Source organism: Brienomyrus brachyistius, chromosome 18 (assembly GCF_023856365.1).
Source record: "Brienomyrus brachyistius isolate T26 chromosome 18, BBRACH_0.4, whole genome shotgun sequence".
NCBI classification, from domain to species: domain Eukaryota; kingdom Metazoa; phylum Chordata; class Actinopteri; order Osteoglossiformes; family Mormyridae; genus Brienomyrus; species Brienomyrus brachyistius.
Window position 1 is genome coordinate 12,135,583 of NC_064550.1, and position 18,087 is coordinate 12,153,669.

General features: G+C 42.3%; 1 protein-coding gene across 50 annotated transcripts in view; it reads right to left on the reverse strand.

Moving 5' to 3' along the window:
• Positions 1-18,087, reverse strand: part of LOC125713111 (uncharacterized PE-PGRS family protein PE_PGRS54-like) — a 33,223-nt gene that overhangs the window by 950 nt on the left and 14,186 nt on the right. For 40 of the 50 annotated variants that reach the window (XM_048983988.1, XM_048983987.1, XM_048983986.1 and 37 more), the window contains 27 exons: positions 17,512-17,559; positions 17,368-17,427; positions 17,184-17,222; positions 16,466-16,537; positions 15,344-15,394; positions 14,761-15,105; positions 13,847-13,897; positions 13,138-13,440; positions 12,224-12,274; positions 11,587-11,889; positions 11,256-11,288; positions 10,787-10,867; positions 10,145-10,459; positions 9,736-9,768; positions 9,425-9,613; positions 8,862-8,894; positions 8,719-8,751; positions 8,191-8,322; positions 7,727-7,768; positions 6,422-6,463; positions 5,105-5,125; positions 4,873-4,896; positions 4,397-4,411; positions 3,391-3,492; positions 1,766-1,804; positions 1,026-1,073; positions 270-309 (listed from right to left, as the gene is read on the reverse strand). In XM_048983988.1, coding sequence (XP_048839945.1) covers positions 270-309; positions 1,026-1,073; positions 1,766-1,804; positions 3,391-3,492; positions 4,397-4,411; positions 4,873-4,896; positions 5,105-5,125; positions 6,422-6,463; positions 7,727-7,768; positions 8,191-8,322; positions 8,719-8,751; positions 8,862-8,894; positions 9,425-9,613; positions 9,736-9,768; positions 10,145-10,459; positions 10,787-10,867; positions 11,256-11,288; positions 11,587-11,889; positions 12,224-12,274; positions 13,138-13,440; positions 13,847-13,897; positions 14,761-15,105; positions 15,344-15,394; positions 16,466-16,537; positions 17,184-17,222; positions 17,368-17,427; positions 17,512-17,559 — 2,545 coding nt within the window. Of the gene's footprint in view, positions 1-229; positions 310-1,025; positions 1,074-1,765; positions 1,805-3,390; positions 3,493-4,396; positions 4,412-4,872; positions 4,897-5,104; positions 5,126-6,421; positions 6,464-7,726; positions 7,769-8,190; positions 8,323-8,718; positions 8,752-8,861; positions 8,895-9,424; positions 9,614-9,735; positions 9,769-10,144; positions 10,460-10,786; positions 10,868-11,255; positions 11,289-11,586; positions 11,890-12,223; positions 12,275-13,137; positions 13,441-13,846; positions 13,898-14,760; positions 15,106-15,343; positions 15,395-16,465; positions 16,538-17,183; positions 17,223-17,367; positions 17,428-17,511; positions 17,560-18,087 lie in introns of all 50 variants that reach the window. The other 10 variants (XM_048983962.1, XM_048983963.1, XM_048983964.1 and 7 more) reach the window with 10 other exon arrangements.

The following is an 18,087-nucleotide window of genomic DNA, read 5'->3' on the forward strand; positions in this document are numbered from 1 at the left end:
GTAAACTGGCTAACAATCAGCATGGTATCATACAAACATACATTGACTGTAATCTACTAATTTTTAAAAAATTGTTATTCAGGAATGTCAAACGCTTCTTTACATTTGTGTGCTTGCAAAAGGATTTTTACTCAAGTACAGTACAAAGGAAAGTCAATCTCTGGTACATGAAAGCAGAACAAACATTTTTTGCTTGTAAAAATGTACATTCTGAATCAGGAAGTAGCACCAAAATGTCTTGAGGTCTCGATATGCTGAAGTTCTCTCACTTTCTTCTCCCACAGGATCTGCCTTGACATCCAGAACCCTCTAGAACAGAAACATGTATTACCAATTATTAAGTTTACAATGTTTTCATGATTTAGCGCTCATTGTTCTTAAGACCCAGGAATACCTCCGTTACCCGATACCACTTAATATTCCCTGAATGCTGTCATTATTGCACTTTGTCTACCGATTTGAATAGAGATCTTTCAATGTTCTTGCTTTGTTTGAAACATACTGTGCAGCCACAGGTGATTCTAGACCAGGTGTGTTTCTAGCTATTGAAAAAAATCGGGGCTCAATCAAGTTTACCCAGAGCATGGCTTCGTTTTTTGATGGACATTGCGGGTCAAAAACTCGGGGCTATAGCCCCCAGTGATCAGATCTAACGATGCCTATGTTGTAGACGCTATTTAGGGGGGGCTTTAGTTGCCTTATTTTTTATTGTCTCAGCCCTCCTGGGGAGGTCCCCATATTTCTTCAGAGAGCTGACCACCCTGTAAAGGTCGGTCAAATCCTTGACTCGGTCAAATCCTTGTGTAGCTTCTGCTCCAGTGCCGCTTATACATATACGTGTGCTATTTGCCTCAGATATACGTCGTTTTGGACAAAGTGTCTGCTAGAAGTGTTAAATGTAATTGAAAAATGTATTGTCCTGGAACTAAAGAGTAAAAACTAGTGAACAGGCCTGCAGGTTAGGAAGAGAAATCATAATGATGTGGACACATGGCCAGAGGTCATCCAGTAGTAAGGCTTGTTACCTCCATAACTGCTTCCACCCAGTAATCCCCGGAGGCCATTGTTTTTGGCTAGACAGGGGGCAAATAAAAATACAGAGAAAGTGCTTGTACTACATGTCATTTCAAAGACTTGCAAGCAGCAATAATTAGTGATGGCCAAATGAATCTTCATGAACCATTTGCTGTATTTTCTGATACCACTAGATGGTGCTCTCTATTAAAGAAAGGGCTCAATTCATGCCCCAAAACAAACCAACATCGCCATCTAGTGGGGTCAAAAAAATATAGAAAATGGTTCCTGAAGGGTCATTTGGCCATCACTAGCAATAATTACTCTTCAGGTTAACAATTAATTTTCTGCTGGGCAAGGAGATCAGAGTTAAACTTTGACAGGCATCTCAGTTCCATGACTAGAGCCGGAGAATTCTGGGTCGTCACTAGCTGACCTCAGTGTTGGTTTGTACATAATGAAGCCTAGTGAAACAGCACTTCATCCAAATTACTGAAAACCATACATTCTTTCAGAATTTTTAAGACACAATTATAAAAATTATATTTTTTGTTAAAATCACCAGAAAGTCCTTTACTTTTAAGTGCCCTATTGTGAAAGACAAGCATTTGCATTTACATCATTTACACTATAATGTACTTCAAAGGGACTCAATGCACATAAACAGTGCATTAAATAACAGACAAGCATCGTCAGCACAAGTACAGTCAGTCTGTGTGACGTTTTTAGCCCAAAAAGGAGCGGATCTCACCTTCTTTTTGTGAGCTGCCTGTTCCCTCAGATCCATCGACTAGAGGGCAAAACCAGAAAACATCATTATTAAGCACCAGGCTCCATCATCCAAGACTGAGAAAAGAATGAAGCAATTATTTAAGACTGTCTGTGGTCAAGTGATCAGGAGAGTTCAGTACATCACAACGATCATTGCTTATCTACAAGGCGTAGTCATGGAGACCAGGTGCATTCTGGGTGAACAGCACAAAGACACATGCCGAGTCTCTCTTTCTCAACATAGATCATCTGATAACTCTCTCTGCCTGACTAGGGCAACTTACGGTTACCTACAATTCAATGGGACCATGAGGCAACAATGTGTCTTTTGTTGGTGACAGAACATTGCAGTCTCCGATATAAGCCTTTGCTGCTGGCTATGAGTTGACCAAAGAAGAAGAATAACGTTTCTACCTAGGTAATTACCAAACCAAAGAACACTGCCCTCTGCAGGAAAACCAGGGAAATTACATCCAGATTATGAGACTCCTTCATATGAGAAATGTGTTTGTGCTCTACGCACATATTCATAAAGCTTAATTTCCATGCATTTATAACTGTTTCTACTAAATGTTGATTTGTGAAAATTCTGAATTTTATACTGCATATTAACACTAGTAATACATTAATTATTATAAATGCATATTTAATAGGATACACTGTTCTTACTACACCTATGTTAGCGGTTTTTCATCCTTCCAACAGCAATAATCCAACCACAGTCACTAATTCTTAATGACAACTGGATGTCTCTGATGCAGCCGTCCACACTTAACAAACTAACCTGCTAATCCTGTTCAAATGATACTCCACCACATTCCCTGTGGCATTTTCCTTTTCAGCAGTCATTTAAAGCAACATACTTTTTTTTTTTGGAGAAAATATTCAAACCTGCCATCTTCTAATCTCAGACACAGTGTGCTAATCCACTGAGCCACATAGCATGCACTTATCAGCGGCATCACTAACAATAATAATATATACTTTATTGATCCCTGTGGGGAAATTATCTTTTATACCTCCCTCAACTTGCTCGTTGTAGAGTAAGCTGTCTGCGAAGGGCAGCCACCCATAGCAGCACCCAGAGGGATGGGGGTTGAGAGCCTTGCACAAGGCCCTGCAGACATGCTGAGGCTGGGTTTGAACCGGCGACGTTGTAATTACAGGCACACAGGCCACACTCTGCCCTTAAGGCAGATAGATAACTTCTGTAGTTGACAGATGTAAACTTTGCAAGATGATGCAGCTTCAGGAAATTCGAGATGCGTTCTTGGCACCGGTTATGCACGGGACCATTTAGTTTGATTCTGCATGATCTTCTCACACCTTCAGGTGGACGGAACAGGCAGAACAGCCTGCAACCCAAATGTTTATCATACAGATTCATCAGAGAGTCGGAAATGTCCGTAGTGCACTACTAGGGTTATTTGTGAAAGGCAGATGGAGTTATTCACTTCAGCAGAAGAGTGGGACTGAGCAGAGGAGGAGCGAAGCTTGCTACACCAAACTCTCCATCCACAGCTGACAGAGCAGGGAATGCAAACGGAGACCAGATCTTCAGGCATGAAACCGCAAAGACCTTCTGAGCCTCGCTGAATGTTTCACCTGGAGAGTTTAGAGGCTTGGCTCTCGGCAGTGACTCGGTTCCACTTCCAGAACCAGCAGCAGCACCAGGACTAACACCAGAACCAGAAGCAACACCAGCGCCTGTAAAAAATGTAACTTTAACTTCCGTGATGATTATGCTCATTGTTTGTGTGATTACATTCACCAGTTATTCTTTTATCTTGGATTTGACCAATAAGAGTAATACTTTTACCCAATTTTCTTTCCAGCAGAATCATCAAAGCTATTGATCTAATGCCTCATTTGGTTATGCATTTAATCACTGTGTTTAATGCCTGTATTAACTATATTAAAGGGGCCCTATTATGCTTTTCCATTTTTTCCCTTTCTGTTACTGTGTTATGTAGCTTTATGTGCATGCAAACAGTCTGCAAAGTCTCAAGACCGAAAGTACATGCCAAAGGTAGTAATTCTCACAGCAAAAAACACTTTTTACTAATCTGCCTGAAATGCTTCACTGGAATTCCAGCCCATACTTTTTGAGATAGTGACGTCACCTCATTACACATTTATTGGCCCCCAAGTTTGGCACGCCCTCACGCAACACCCAGCCGGAGCAGCAACTTTTTCTGACAAGGGCGGAACGTGTTGGACAAACTGACCAATCGGGCAAGCTGACCAATCAGAACACACTGGGCTCACCGGGAGTGGGACTTAAAGCTCTAATAGACTGTTTTAGACAGAGTGAATAGAGATGTACAGTATGAGAAAACTAATGTTTTTGGAAAACTGAGGCAAGTAAATCTATTCCAGTAGCTCGGAAATAAAACTATAAACAATGAAAATGAGCATAATAGGGTCCCTTTAGCTCTACTCACTGCAGTAATTACCAAAATGTATCATTTCTCAGTAAAGGATTAATAACTCAGCATAACAAACCAGGCAGATTTTCTGTGTTTTGCACTATATTGCAGTAATAAATGTAATAAATAGCATCATGCTGAAAGAGTTTAAAAAAAAAAACAGAATTGAATAAAGTACTTACTGATGCTCGTTCCAGCTGAAAAAATGGAAAACATCAAAACATTATTATTGATTTAAGAAAAGAAAATACAGTAAATTGTTCATTCAAATTATATAATTATTAAATTGCATTGACTATACCTTCCTTTGAAGTGCAAGAATTAAAAAAAACGGTGAATATTTACAGTCTTAATAGAAAGAAATAATGTTTGGACAGTCTGTTGTTAAAAACTATATTAATTGCAATACATGGCTGTTACTCCTTTATTTTATTTTATTTTATTTTAATTTATTCTTGCCCCATGAGATGGTTATAAGAATCCTACCGATAAGCAAAATAAATCACCTGAAACATTAAATTACTTACAACTAGGCTGAATAACTCCTGCACCCACTGTAATAACAGTTAACAATGCTTAATAAGGATCTCTGTCACTGTATTGACTCTTACATATTAGTCATCATTATTGCAACCCTACTTCAAACATATAAACTTACCGTCTAGTTTCAGTAGTTCTGTACCTAGAGGAAAAAGAATTATTTAAATTTCAGTATTAAATAGTCGTGAATTTTTTTGGGTCTAAATCAGTGATTCTGAAACCACGCCGCTCAATTGATGGTGATGTCATATCCTGTCCCCTTGTGGGTGCTGAGGAACTTCAGTCTGTTAACTGACCTAAAGTAGGGTGAGGTTTTGGATGTAGTACCTCGAGGTGTGCTGGTTACTCACCTGCCACAACATCTCCAACACCTGTCAAAGGAAACGGAGAGGCAATGTCAGCCTGGAAATGGAACACATGAAGAACCACGTGCGTGGGGTAGGAGAGAGCGGAAGTGAGAGGGTGCGTCATTTCTAACAATGCAACCGTGTGACAAAAAGGTGATGGTTCACGGCAGTGATCGCTAATCCTGCTCCTGAATATCTACCACCTTGCAAAGCTTAGTCCAGCCCTAATTTAGCTCCCAATACAGACACAGAAGCCCACAGAATGTCTTGTGATGAATGCTTACGATCTTTCAACTTACGAACTTTCAGACATACGAACGAAGAGTGCTGTAAGTCCAAATTGGGTTTCCTGTCCGCAGCATAATTTTTTTTCTGTGCCCAATTCCGCCTAGTACTACTTCTGGCCGCTACTTCCACCGCGCAGCAGCGTAGCGTGCGTATTCCCAGCATCCTAGTTCTTAGTACTTGCGTATACCCTTAAAATGATGTTGAATAACGACTTACGAACATTTTAAGTTACGAACGGCCGTTTGGAACGTATCTCATTCGTAAGTAGAGGAGCGTCTGTCACATGAGAAACAACTAGTCGTTTTAAGTAAAACATTTATCTAAAGTAGTAATAAATTGAAACCTATATTATAGCTCTGAGTTAAAAAGTTAATTGACAAAATAACATAAAAGTAGTCCAGTTGCAATAACAGTGTGTGTAGTATCCCTTTGGAAGCCAATGACTATTGGAATTAATAATAAAATGGCAAGAACAGAGCTGAATGAGTCAAAAAAATTGACACAATAAAAAGAAAATGCCTGTGGAGAAGATATTTGGAGATATGTTAAGCATTGCTTGTCAATGGACTTTTGTTTTGATATGAAACCAATAAATCTGCAACATTTTTAAAGAATTAAGCAAGCGTCCTAAGACTTTCTGTGAGCAGTGTAGGCACTGGAGCCAATTACACTGAAGCTAAGTTAGTTCTAATCCTGACATGCCCCTGAAAGCCCTTATTGTCTGTATGAGGTGTGTTAAATTAAGGGCGGCACCTAAATTCTGTGGGGGGGGTAGATCTCCAAGAGCAGGGTTGGTGGTCACTGGTATATAGGGTGTTTTTACAGGGTCCTCTATCTGGGGAAACCCATCAGGAAAGGCAAGGGGTGGGGGTGTGCGTGGGGCAGTGCACCTGCTGACACGCAGATCTGACACACACAGGGCGCTGTTCAGCATTAGTGGGAAAATGGTGCAGCAAGCACTTTTTAGGTTGTGGTGGCGACCATGACACTAGTTTTCGTGGGAACTGCATGCGACCACTAGGTGAAGCTTACTGGGCGATGGAGCTGTGTCAGCCACAACAGTGGCCGTCGCTCCTGCCAAAGAGACAACAGGATTCAACCTTATAGCAGGATTCCCCAATTTCTAGAGGGCAAAGTCCGTGACACAGTTTGCAGATTTCCCTACTTTAAAATGCCTTACTCAGCTCACCAGTCAGGTTTAGCATGTGTGTCTGAGCAGGGAAATATGCAAACTATGTCACGGACTGGCCCTCCAGGACCGGAATTGGGGAATCCTGCTTTAAAATACCTGCACATTGAAGGATTAGCACATACAGTAGCTGTTTATGTATTTCTACACTAAGCCTCACTGAGCCATTTTAGCAGGCTGTTTTTTATGGGTCCTGTCATCGCTAAATTTGATGCATCCTATCTACAAAGCTAGTCACAAAATATGGCTACAGGAGCGGCAAAGTGCAGCTTAGTATCATATAGCATCCAAAAGTCTTTCTCCAGGTCCTCACCCTCTCCCCAGCTACAAGCCTCTGAAGTCTCAGACTTCTTTGCAAGTTAAGGACGGAAATATTCCCCAATTCGTATCGGTGCACCGGCATAGAAGTTCACGGTGCAATTGCCTCAACTTAACAAGCGTAGATCAGATACAGATTGGGGTGAACTTGGGATGCATCGTTTCTAACATCTTTGCATTGGTAAAATCCGATTTATTCATATATATAATTATTAGTAATGGCCCTTTGGCTTTATTATTTAAAAATGTGACCAATAATTTTTGACCAGTAGTTTTACATTTAGATTTAATCCCCCTCCCTAAAACTATTTCTGTATCTGTACCATATTGAATTGCATATTGTCATATTATTTTTGTTGTCTCTCGTCGAATTGCATTATGTTGAATCAAACTGTATCTAATCGCATTGGTATCACAATAGGAGTGAAACATTGTATCGCTTTAGTAGTCGCATCATATGTATCGTTAATGTATCGGATTGTTGGCAGTGCATCAAAATGTGTATCTCATTGGCCTCAATGAGGGAGATACACATCTCTACTGCAGGTTTTACAGCCCATGGAGACAAAACAATGACACAAACAAAAGTTTGACTTTTCAGTACTAATGGGAGAACAGGAACACAGGACTTGGGGGGGGCAGCTGGGGAATGACTTATGCTATGATGTAACACTTCGCCGTGGATCGGGGTGAGCCAACTGGGGAGATTTTGTCCTGTGACGTAATTCATAGGCACACCCTTGGCATTTTCATAAATAAATCTTTGAGAAGTTAGGAGCATGGATGAAAAAGTACCATTTCTATTTGAGTTAAATATATTAAGAACAAACCTAAGATTTTAGTTTCTCCAGGTGCCTGCGTTGGTCCCTTTGCTGTAAGACATAGAAAATGATAATGAAACAATAAAACGATGTAACCTACAAGAAAGCTGGAGTTAGTGTACTAGACAACAGATCCCCACTGTCTCTTGATTACAAATTTCCAAAACTGTTGTTTTTACAGGTTTCAACCAAGTATTTTTACTGCGTAAGATACACAGCATTTAACCTTTGTATGTACTTAACTGAGCTGCTGATAAATGCTGAACTGAAATGAAAAGTAAATTTACAATAAACTTACTTGTAACTGATAGGTCTAAACAGGCCCTTAACAATGGAATGTGCTGCCAGTTTTCGCTAAATGCATGCCTCAGAGCAGGTCATGTGACCAACATAAATCATAGCAGTGCGAGGTTAGGGGAATGCAGTGTCCCATTGAAGGCAGCGAATCGGACGTAGCAGCAGTCAAAATGCACCTGGCTTTCCACTGTCCACGAGTGGTGCTCCAGTGGTTCCCGGGACCCTTGTTGCGGCACCTCCAGATGCCGTGCTAGAGGTTCGATCCACACCTATTCCTCCCAGAACCCCTTCGCCCACAGCAGGGACACCTACAGGACAGGGCTGAAATTGTTATACTGAGGACAGTCCACATTTTTGCTGGGAACTGGGAGGGAGCAAAAATGTGGACTGACTGGCAGGGAGCTGGGGTTGAGGGGGGGGGAACGTGGGCTGTCTGTGGGTTCCTGAGGTCTAGGAAGGGAAACACTGCACTGGTTCTCTAATACGAGGGGTAGGGAACCGGATCCATGGAGAGCACTGGAGTTGAGAACCACTGTTTTATTATTGCCTGATTGAGAGGCCATCCCACAAACCTGCACCCACATCGGCCCACAATGAATGAGGTTCCTCACCGCTGTCTTAGAACCTTCAGATCTATGTTTTATCAGACTAGGCAATATTCTATGCAATTAATAGACATACTACATACAACAAGATGCTCTTACCAGGTTTTGGGGGCTTAACGCCTCCACCATACCCTTTAAAACAAGAAAACAACACAAAACATTAGTACTGTACTATAAGTGATTATCCCTATTGGTGATTACTGATTATCATGGTAGAACAATATATAACAAGATGCTCTTACCAGGTTTTGGGGGCTTAACGCCTCCACCATACCCTTTAAAACAAGAAAACAACACAAAAAATTAGTACAGTACTGTAAGTGATTATCCCCACTAACGATTACTGGTTATCATGGTGGGACAACATAGCAGTCTCCTTAACTGTATACCACGCATTATTGCATGGCTGTGGTGACCCCTGCATGGCTTTACACTCTTTACACATAAACTACTTACTCTGCATTGATGTCTCTCAAAAACTAAACAAGCAGTGCTACACTAGTGACCAAGACTGTTGATACACCCAGCACTTTTGGCATCATACTTAAAAAAATCGGCTATGTTTCTAAACAATCAAAGAATGTTACTCATATCATACATTGGATGAATAAATAAGTTACTGGAGCAACAGCTAGATAAAGTTCTGCAATCTCTAAAACTTGTAACTGTTTACACAGTTTTGTCCCCCAGTGCAGATCCTGCCTGAGCTCAAACTCAATCGTAATGCCATATCTTTAACCTGCTCTGTGTTGCTGTTGCAGGGTTGGCTTTGACTGTAATTTGTAGAAATTCATTCTATATTTACCTCCAGGCCCAACTCCAAATCCAATCTGTGGGATCCCTACAGAACCTGGAACTCCTGCGACTCCTGGGACGGGTCCAGCCCCTGGAACCCCTCCAGCACCAGGGACGAGTCCGGCACCAGGTCCGAATCCATATCCAAGACCTGGAACTGCACCGGGAATGCCAAATCCTCCTGCGACTCCGCCTGGACCTGCATGAAAGATCATAAGGACAGTCAATCTCTATTTTAAGATGCTATTATGGAATCCCATTAAATGTGTAAGAGTGAGTGAACGTGGCAAAAATTAAGTTAATTTTAATTAAAAGGCATACCATATTTAAGAGCTTTGAGCCCACCGGGATACCCTGTGACACAAAATACATAAGATTGACTGCTATGAAAATGATTGACATGCTGTCTTTATGAATAATTTATACGTAACAGCCATTCCAGATGCATTGACTTGTTAACTTATCATTACTGTAACTTGACAAAACAGTAACAGAAGGACAGCATCCTGTATTTAACAATGTTTTTAAAGAAATACAAAAACATTTGTAACTAAAACTTCTACCCTATGAAGAATGCTAGAGAAGTATAGATAGCAATGGCATTACAATTAACGTTATTGATGAATTCTGTGATTATAAGCATAGGCATTATTCAGTATTCAGGATTAAATACTGGCCCATCTTTCTGCTTTCCACACCCTACCCACTGCATAAAAATTACATTATATACCTCCAGCACCAGCCCCTGGATGCCCTGGTACCCCTCCTGGTACCCCTCCTAATCCAGGTACTGCACCTCCTGGGATTCCTCCTGGTACCCCTCCTAATCCAGGTACTGCAGCTCCTGGGATTCCTCCTGGTACCCCTCCTAATCCAGGTACTGCAGCTCCTGGTACCCCTCCTAATCCAGGTACTGCACCTCCTGGGATTCCTCCTGGTACCCCTCCTAATCCGGGTACTGCACCTCCTGGTACCCCTCCTAATCCGGGTACTGCACCTCCTGGTACCCCTCCTAATCCGGGTACTGCACCTCCTGGGATTCCTACTGGAATGACGCAGACACACTCATACTCATTAAACACTCTACAAAAGTGTCTGTGGGTCCCCGAGGGCCAGTTTGGGAAACATTGATCTACAGTGATGTTAGGGTCACACATCTAACGGCCAATATGAGCTCAGTAACATGAGGAACTTGGCTCAGAGGTACAGTTGAGTTTTTCCCATTCATTTGATCCCATATAATTTTGTTAATACACTGAACACTGTGATTTGCTCATTCTTGATTGCAGAGACACCTTTGTGGCCTTGGTCATGTATGACTTACAGCTAACAAACTGAACTGAGTCAGCACACCACAGAGATATAAACTTACTCGCTCCAACTCCAAAACCAGAAGCAGGCACCCCCCCGGGAAGTCCTCCAGGAAATCCAGCACTCGGTCCAATGCCAGCAGCTATAAAAAAAGGTCCAAAAGACGGTTCGAAGGTCCATACACTGCAGAACACGAGCCCCTCTATATTTAATCAGTCGAAACAACATAACGCTCCACATACGAGATCATCAGGGGTTCCTTGTAACAGAATTCAAAGAGGGTCCTTGAGGGCTTAGGGCTGTCCCACTATCATATCGTCAAGTGTGTGAGGGCTCTCTCGCAGACATTTTGAGCCCTTAATGCACACAAAGGTTGCAATTTCAGCAGACTTTGCTTGTGGGAATTACCCACAGTTCATAGTGTCGTGAGGAAATGTGTGTAAAGCACAGAAAATGTGCTTTAAGGCTTATAATTACAAAAAATCTTAAAGAAATGCGGAGGTTATAAGCATGAATGGTCCTGATCTTACCATATTTACGTGCTTTAGCACTTGCTCCATATGCTGCAACGTAAAATGACAGATTAAACACATTAAACCAGTCTGACCTGTTTTAGACATAAGTCTGGGTCTTCAACATCATTTTCACAAATCAATTAAATTACCCATGACCTTAAACACGCAAAGACACTTTATGGGGAATTTCGCCTGTATAACAGGTCTAATAATTATAATCCTTAAGATACAAGTGCTCATAAATCCATCTTTTCTTTGGCCACACCCGTGGCTTCTTGTACAAGTACAGTATATATCTCACTATTCACACATCATACACCTTATGTTCTCCATTATCCTAAATTACCTCCAGGTATTCCTAGACTTCCTGGAATTCCTCTGGGATCACCAACTACACCAGGAAGACCAGCAACGCCTCCAGGAACTACACCAGTTCCTCCAGGAACTCCACCAACTCCTCCAGGGACACCCGCAACACCTCCAGGAACTCCACCAACTCCTCCAGGTAGGCCAGCAACTCCTCCAGGAAGGCCAGCAACTCCTCCGGGAACTCCACCAACTCCTCCAGGAAGGCCACCAACTCCTCCGGGAAGGCCAGCAACTCCTCCGGGAACTCCACCAACTCCTCCAGGAATTCTACCGATGCCTCCTGGAATGCCAATAAATGCATTGTCATAAGCTGTGATACAATAATAAAGCTGGGAGAAGTAATGACTATAGTGCAGTGTGGAATAATGACTGTAGTGCCCTGTGAAGTAATGACTATTGTGCAGTGTGGAGTAATGGCTGTAGTGCAGTATGGAGTATTAACTATACTACTGTAAGGAGTAATGACTATAGTGCTCTGTGGAGTAATGACTATTGTGCAGTGTGGAGTAATGGCTGTAGTGCAGTATGGAGTAATGACTATACTACTGTAAGGAGTAATGACTGTAGTGCTCTGTGGAGTAATGTGCTTAACTATGGTGCTTTAGGCACATTACCGTATTTAGCTGCTTTGGCCTGGGCTTTAGCCAGGCTGAGTGCACCCACACCTGAAGAAAGAGCACACAAGATTTCAGAAACACATCAAGAGTGCCTAAGGGACATGCTCCTACCAACCCTGTAGGAGTACAGAATTGTCCCTACCAATATTTTTTGCGCACTTTAGTGCGAAATCAAGGGTGCATCCCAGTATTTTTTCCTTCCTCGTCTACTCTCACTAGCTCATTGCCACCATATTTAAAGTTCACAGAGGAAATTAGGGAAGAAAATGAAACATATCGAGGCTCACCCTAACGTGTGACTTCCAGAAGTGCCTGGGACCTCGCAGCCACTGGAGAATTTTTGCATGGTTTCAGTGAGTAATCCTTTGTGAGGGCACAGAGTGCTAAGCTCACGGTGACAAGCAAGCTTCATTCGTTTACCTTCAGTGCTCACTTTGCTGGCAACAAATGATATAGCTAATGTCTCGTGGTTTTATGTAAAAGTTCCTGAGGGTTTTCCAAATTATTGATTATTACATCTTTACTAATTCTTGCACTTTGACTTTGATATTTTTCTTATTGTCCATTTGTATAATACATTTAGTTTGAGTAAACGGCAGTGTTGCAGTTAAAATTTTTCGGTATCCAGTGAATAGCATTTTGAAGTCTGGGTGTAGATTCAAGATTGTTTCAAACAACCAGTTGAGTACTCTGTGACTCTATACTCAACTGGTTGGTTGAAATAAAATCTTGGCCTGGATTTTTACTTTCTGCACCTGAAATGTCCACCTCTGTAGATGCGAGTTGTATCCTTAAGATACAAGTGCTCATAAATCCATCTTTTCTTTGGCCACACCCATGGCTTCTTGTACAAGTATATATCTCACTATTCACACATCATACACCTTATGTTCTACATTATCCTAAATTACCTCCAGGTATTCCTAGACTTCCTGGAATTCCTCTGGGATCACCAACTACACCAGGAAGACCAGCAACGCCTCCAGGAACTACACCAGTTCCTCCAGGAACTCCACCAACTCCTCCAGGGACACCCGCAACACCTCCAGGAACTCCACCAACTCCTCCAGGGACACCCGCAACACCTCCAGGAACTCCACCAACTCCTCCAGGGACACCCGCAACACCTCCAGGAACTCCACCAACTCCTCCAGGTAGGCCAGCAACTCCTCCGGGAACTCCACCAACTCCTCCAGGAATTCTACCGATGCCTCCTGGAATGCCAATAAATGCATTGTCATAAGCTGTGATACAATAATAAAGCTGGGAGAAGTAATGACTATAGTGCAGTGTGGAATAATGACTGTAGTGCCCTGTGAAGTAATGACTATTGTGCAGTGTGGAGTAATGGCTGTAGTGCAGTATGGAGTATTAACTATACTACTGTAAGGAGTAATGACTATAGTGCTCTGTGGAGTAATGACTATTGTGCAGTGTGGAGTAATGACTATACTACTGTAAGGAGTAATGACTGTAGTGCTCTGTGGAGTAATGACTATTGTGCAGTGTGGAGTAATGGCTGTAGTGCAGTATGGAGTAATGACTATACTACTGTAAGGAGTAATGACTGTAGTGCTCTGTGGAGTAATGTGCTTAACTATGGTGCTTTAGGCACATTACCGTATTTAGCTGCTTTGGCCTGGGCTTTAGCCAGGCTGAGTGCACCCACACCTGAAGAAAGAGCACACAAGATTTCAGAAACACATCAAGAGTGCCTAAGGGACATGCTCCTACCAACCCTGTAGGAGTACAGAATTGTCCCTACCAATATTTTTTGCGCACTTTAGTGCGAAATCAAGGGTGCATCCCAGTATTTTTTCCTTCCTCGTCTGCTCTCACTAGCTCATTGTCACCATATTTAAAGTTCACAGAGGAAATTAGGGAAGAAACTGAAACATATCGAGGCTCACCCTAACGTGTGACTTCCAGAAGTGCCTGGGAACTCGCAGCCACTGGAGAATTTTTGCATGGTTTCAGTGAGTAATCCTTTGTGAGGGCACAGAGTGCTAAGCTCACGGTGACAAGCAAGCTTCATTCGTTTACCTTCAGTGCTCACTTTGCTGGCAACAAATGATATAGCTAATGTCTCGTGGTTTTATGTAAAAGTTCCTGAGGGTTTTCCAAATTATTGATTATTACATCTTTACTAATTCTTGCACTTTGACTTTGATATTTTTCTTATTGTCCATTTGTATAATACATTTAGTTTGAGTAAACGGCAGTGTTGCAGTTAAAATCTTTCGGTATCCAGTGAATAGCATTTTGAAGTCTGGGTGTAGATTCAAGATTGTTTCAAACAACCAGTTGAGTACTCTGTGACTCTATACTCAACTGGTTGGTTGAAATAAAATCTTGGCCTGGATTTTTACTTTCTGCACTTGAAATGTCCACCTCTGTAGATGCGAGTTGTATCCTTAAGATACAAGTGCTCATAAATCCATCTTTTCTTTGGCCACACCCGTGGCTTCTTGTACAAGTATATATCTCACTATTCACACATCATACACCTTATGTTCTCCATTATCCTAAATTACCTCCAGGTATTCCTAGACTTCCTGGAATTCCTCTGGGATCACCAGAAACACCTGGAATTCCACCAACTACACCAGGAAGACCAGCAACGCCTCCAGGAACTATACCCGTTCCTCCAGGAAATCCACCAACTCCTCCAGGGACACCCGCAACACCTCCAGGAACTCCACCAACTCCTCCAGGTAGGCCAGCAACTCCTGCAGGAAGGCCAGCAACTCCTCCAGGTAGGCCACCAGTTCCTCCAGGTAGGCCAGCAACTCCTCCAGGAAGGCCACCAACTCCTCCGGGAAGGCCAGCAACTCCTCCGGGAACTCCACCAATTCCTCCAGGAATTCTACCAATGCCTCCTGGAATGCCAATAAATTCATTGTCATAAGCTGTGATACAATAATAAAGCTGGGAGAAGTAATGACTATAGTGCAGTGTGGAATAATGACTGTAGTGCCCTGTGAAGTAATGACTATTGTGCAGTGTGGAGTAATGGCTGTAGTGCAGTATGGAGTAATGACTATACTACTGTAAGGAGTAATGACTGTAGTGCTCTGTGGAGTAATGTGCTTAACTATGGTGCTTTAGGCACATTACCGTATTTAGCTGCTTTGGCCTGGGCTTTAGCCAGACTGAGTGCACCCACACCTGAAGAAAAGACACACAAGATTTCAGAAATACATCAAGAGTGCCTAAGGGACATGCTCCTACCAACCCTGTAGGAGTACCGAATTGTCCCTACCAATATTTTTTGCGCACTTTAGGGCGAAATCAAGGGTGCATCCCAGTATTTTTTCCTTCCTCGTCTGCTCTCACTAGCTCATTGTCACCATATTTAAAGTTCACAGAGGAAATTAGGGAAGAAAATGAAACATATCGAGGCTCACCCTAATGTGTGACTTCCAGAAGTGCCTGGGAACTCGCAGCCACTGGAGAATTTTTGCATGGTTTCAGTGAGTAATCCTTTGTGAGGGCACAGAGTGCTAAGCTCACGGTGACAAGCAAGCTTCATTCGTTTACCTTCAGTGCTCACTTTGCTGGCAACAAATGATATAGCTAATGTCTCGTGGTTTTATGTAAAAGTTCCTGAGGGTTTTCCAAATTATTTATTATTACATCTTTACTAATTCTTGCACTTTGACTTTGATATTTTTCTTATTGTCCATTTTTATAATACATTTAGTTTGAGTAAACGGCAGTGTTGCAGTTAAAATCTTTCGGTATCCAGTGAATAGCATTTTGAAGTCTGGGTGTATATTTAGGGGGTGGGGTTTGGGCTGCAGATTTGGGCCCTACTAATGTTGAAACCAAACTTACTCCCTCGCCTCATCCCTTTTAATGTGTCAAATCACAGGGGAAAAGTTGATGCAACATTCAGTATTAGATAAGTCTGAAAATACCTGGATTTTAATTCTGGAACTAATGTTGTGGAGGAATGTTTCTTAAATATGTCGTTTGCAGTGTAGACTACTGCATCGGTCCAAATCTGCTTATCATGCAGTGTACCACAAGCCAGTGGCGGTGGTGTAAGCAGAGGTGGACATTTCACCTCCAGGGGGTAAAAATCCAGGCCAAGATTGTTTCAACCAACCAGTTGAGTACTCTGTGACTCTATACTCAACTGGTTGGTTGAAATAAAATCTTGGCCTGGATTTTTACTTTCTGCACCTGAAATGTCCACCTCTGTAGATGCGAGTTGTTTTCCGTCAGCGACCATACCCTGAATTTTGGGGGAGGTCAGGGGGTAGCCGCTGAAGATTCCTGGCTGGCGCAGAAATGCCTCACGACCTCCTGCAAAGACAATTACTGTGGTACGTACGTGGGATTATCCGAAGAATCCATATATGCAGATTAATAACCACATTCATTCGCTTACACACAGCGATCCGCATTTGCATGTTCACAGCAGCATTTACAGTCTCAACTATATACCCAAACTCAAAGAACGTACGCATATGTACACGCATATACAAGAAAACAAGGAATCGTTACTACCCATCCATCCATCCATTTTCCAAACCGCTTATCCTACTAGGTTGCGGGGGGTCCGGAGCCTATCCCAGAAACAATGGGCACGAGGCAGGGAACAACCCAGGATGGGGGGCCAGCCCATCGCTGGGCACACTCACACACCATTCACTCACGCATGCACACCTATGGGCAATTTAGTAACTCCAATTAGCCTCAGCATGTTTTTGGACTGTGGGGGGAAACCGGAGTACCCGGAGGAAACCCCACGACGACATGGGGAGAACATGCAAACTCCACGCACATTTAACCCAGGCGGAATCATTACTACTTTATTGTCCTAATTGTCCTAAAATTATTGTCTATAAGTTAGAATGTATCCAAGCAAAGTATGAATAAAGTACATTTGAAAGTTCCTAAATAAGGCTTGCATTTGTAACTAATCAAACCAGTTTAGAGCAATGCTTACCATTAGCTCCGTATATACCCTGCCCAAGTTGGCCCGTCCCTGATGGATGAAGCACAACAGAAATTGAGAAGGAGATATGTGAAATTGCAAAGGTAATATCTTGCATTTACCTAAAAGGGTTGAACTTGATAGAAAATCGACAGGTGATGCAGAGATGAAGAAATCAATTTCATTGAAGCCTTACCTTGTGGCTGAAGTTCTGCCCCTGTCACTACACCAGGCACTGTCCCCCAACCGCCAAGACCTTAGAGAGGAAATAGATTTGTTGGCTTTTACTGGCCAAAGACAAACTATGGGAACATAAGGGAACGTAATTGTAGAAACCTACCTTGCGCTGGTACAAGTCCACGCTGATAGAGTCCAGGAATTCCCACACCTGGATCCGCACAATAGATAGAGAACAACTACAGGTTTCACTGGGTAGGAGCATCGGCACAGAAACTCAGTTTTCCTACCATCAGCTCCATCATGCAAGATCTCCAGAAAATCAGTTTTCATAGCTAACATGCAGAGCTGGGCTTTGGAAGTGATAAGTACTGGACTCTGATAAATACTGAACTGGTGCTGGAAGATTATACCTGAAACCATTAGGTTGTAGGATTGATTCCAAGTTATTATTGATACTATACTCTTTAGAAAGTTATTCGGTGAGAAGGGGGGGTTGGATAAGTAAATAAGCAAGCGAGCAAAAAAGTGGATAAACAAACGAATGAATGAGAATGAATAACAATGAATGACAATGAATGAATGAATGAATGAAACCTAGTTAGGCAAACACACAAAACTTACAGAACCATGTATGAAGAATATTCCTAATGAAATTTGAGGGCCATGCAAATTACAGGTGTTCCCAGGAGAAACAGCAAAACGAGATGGTCTTGACATATGGGAAAAATGGGAATGA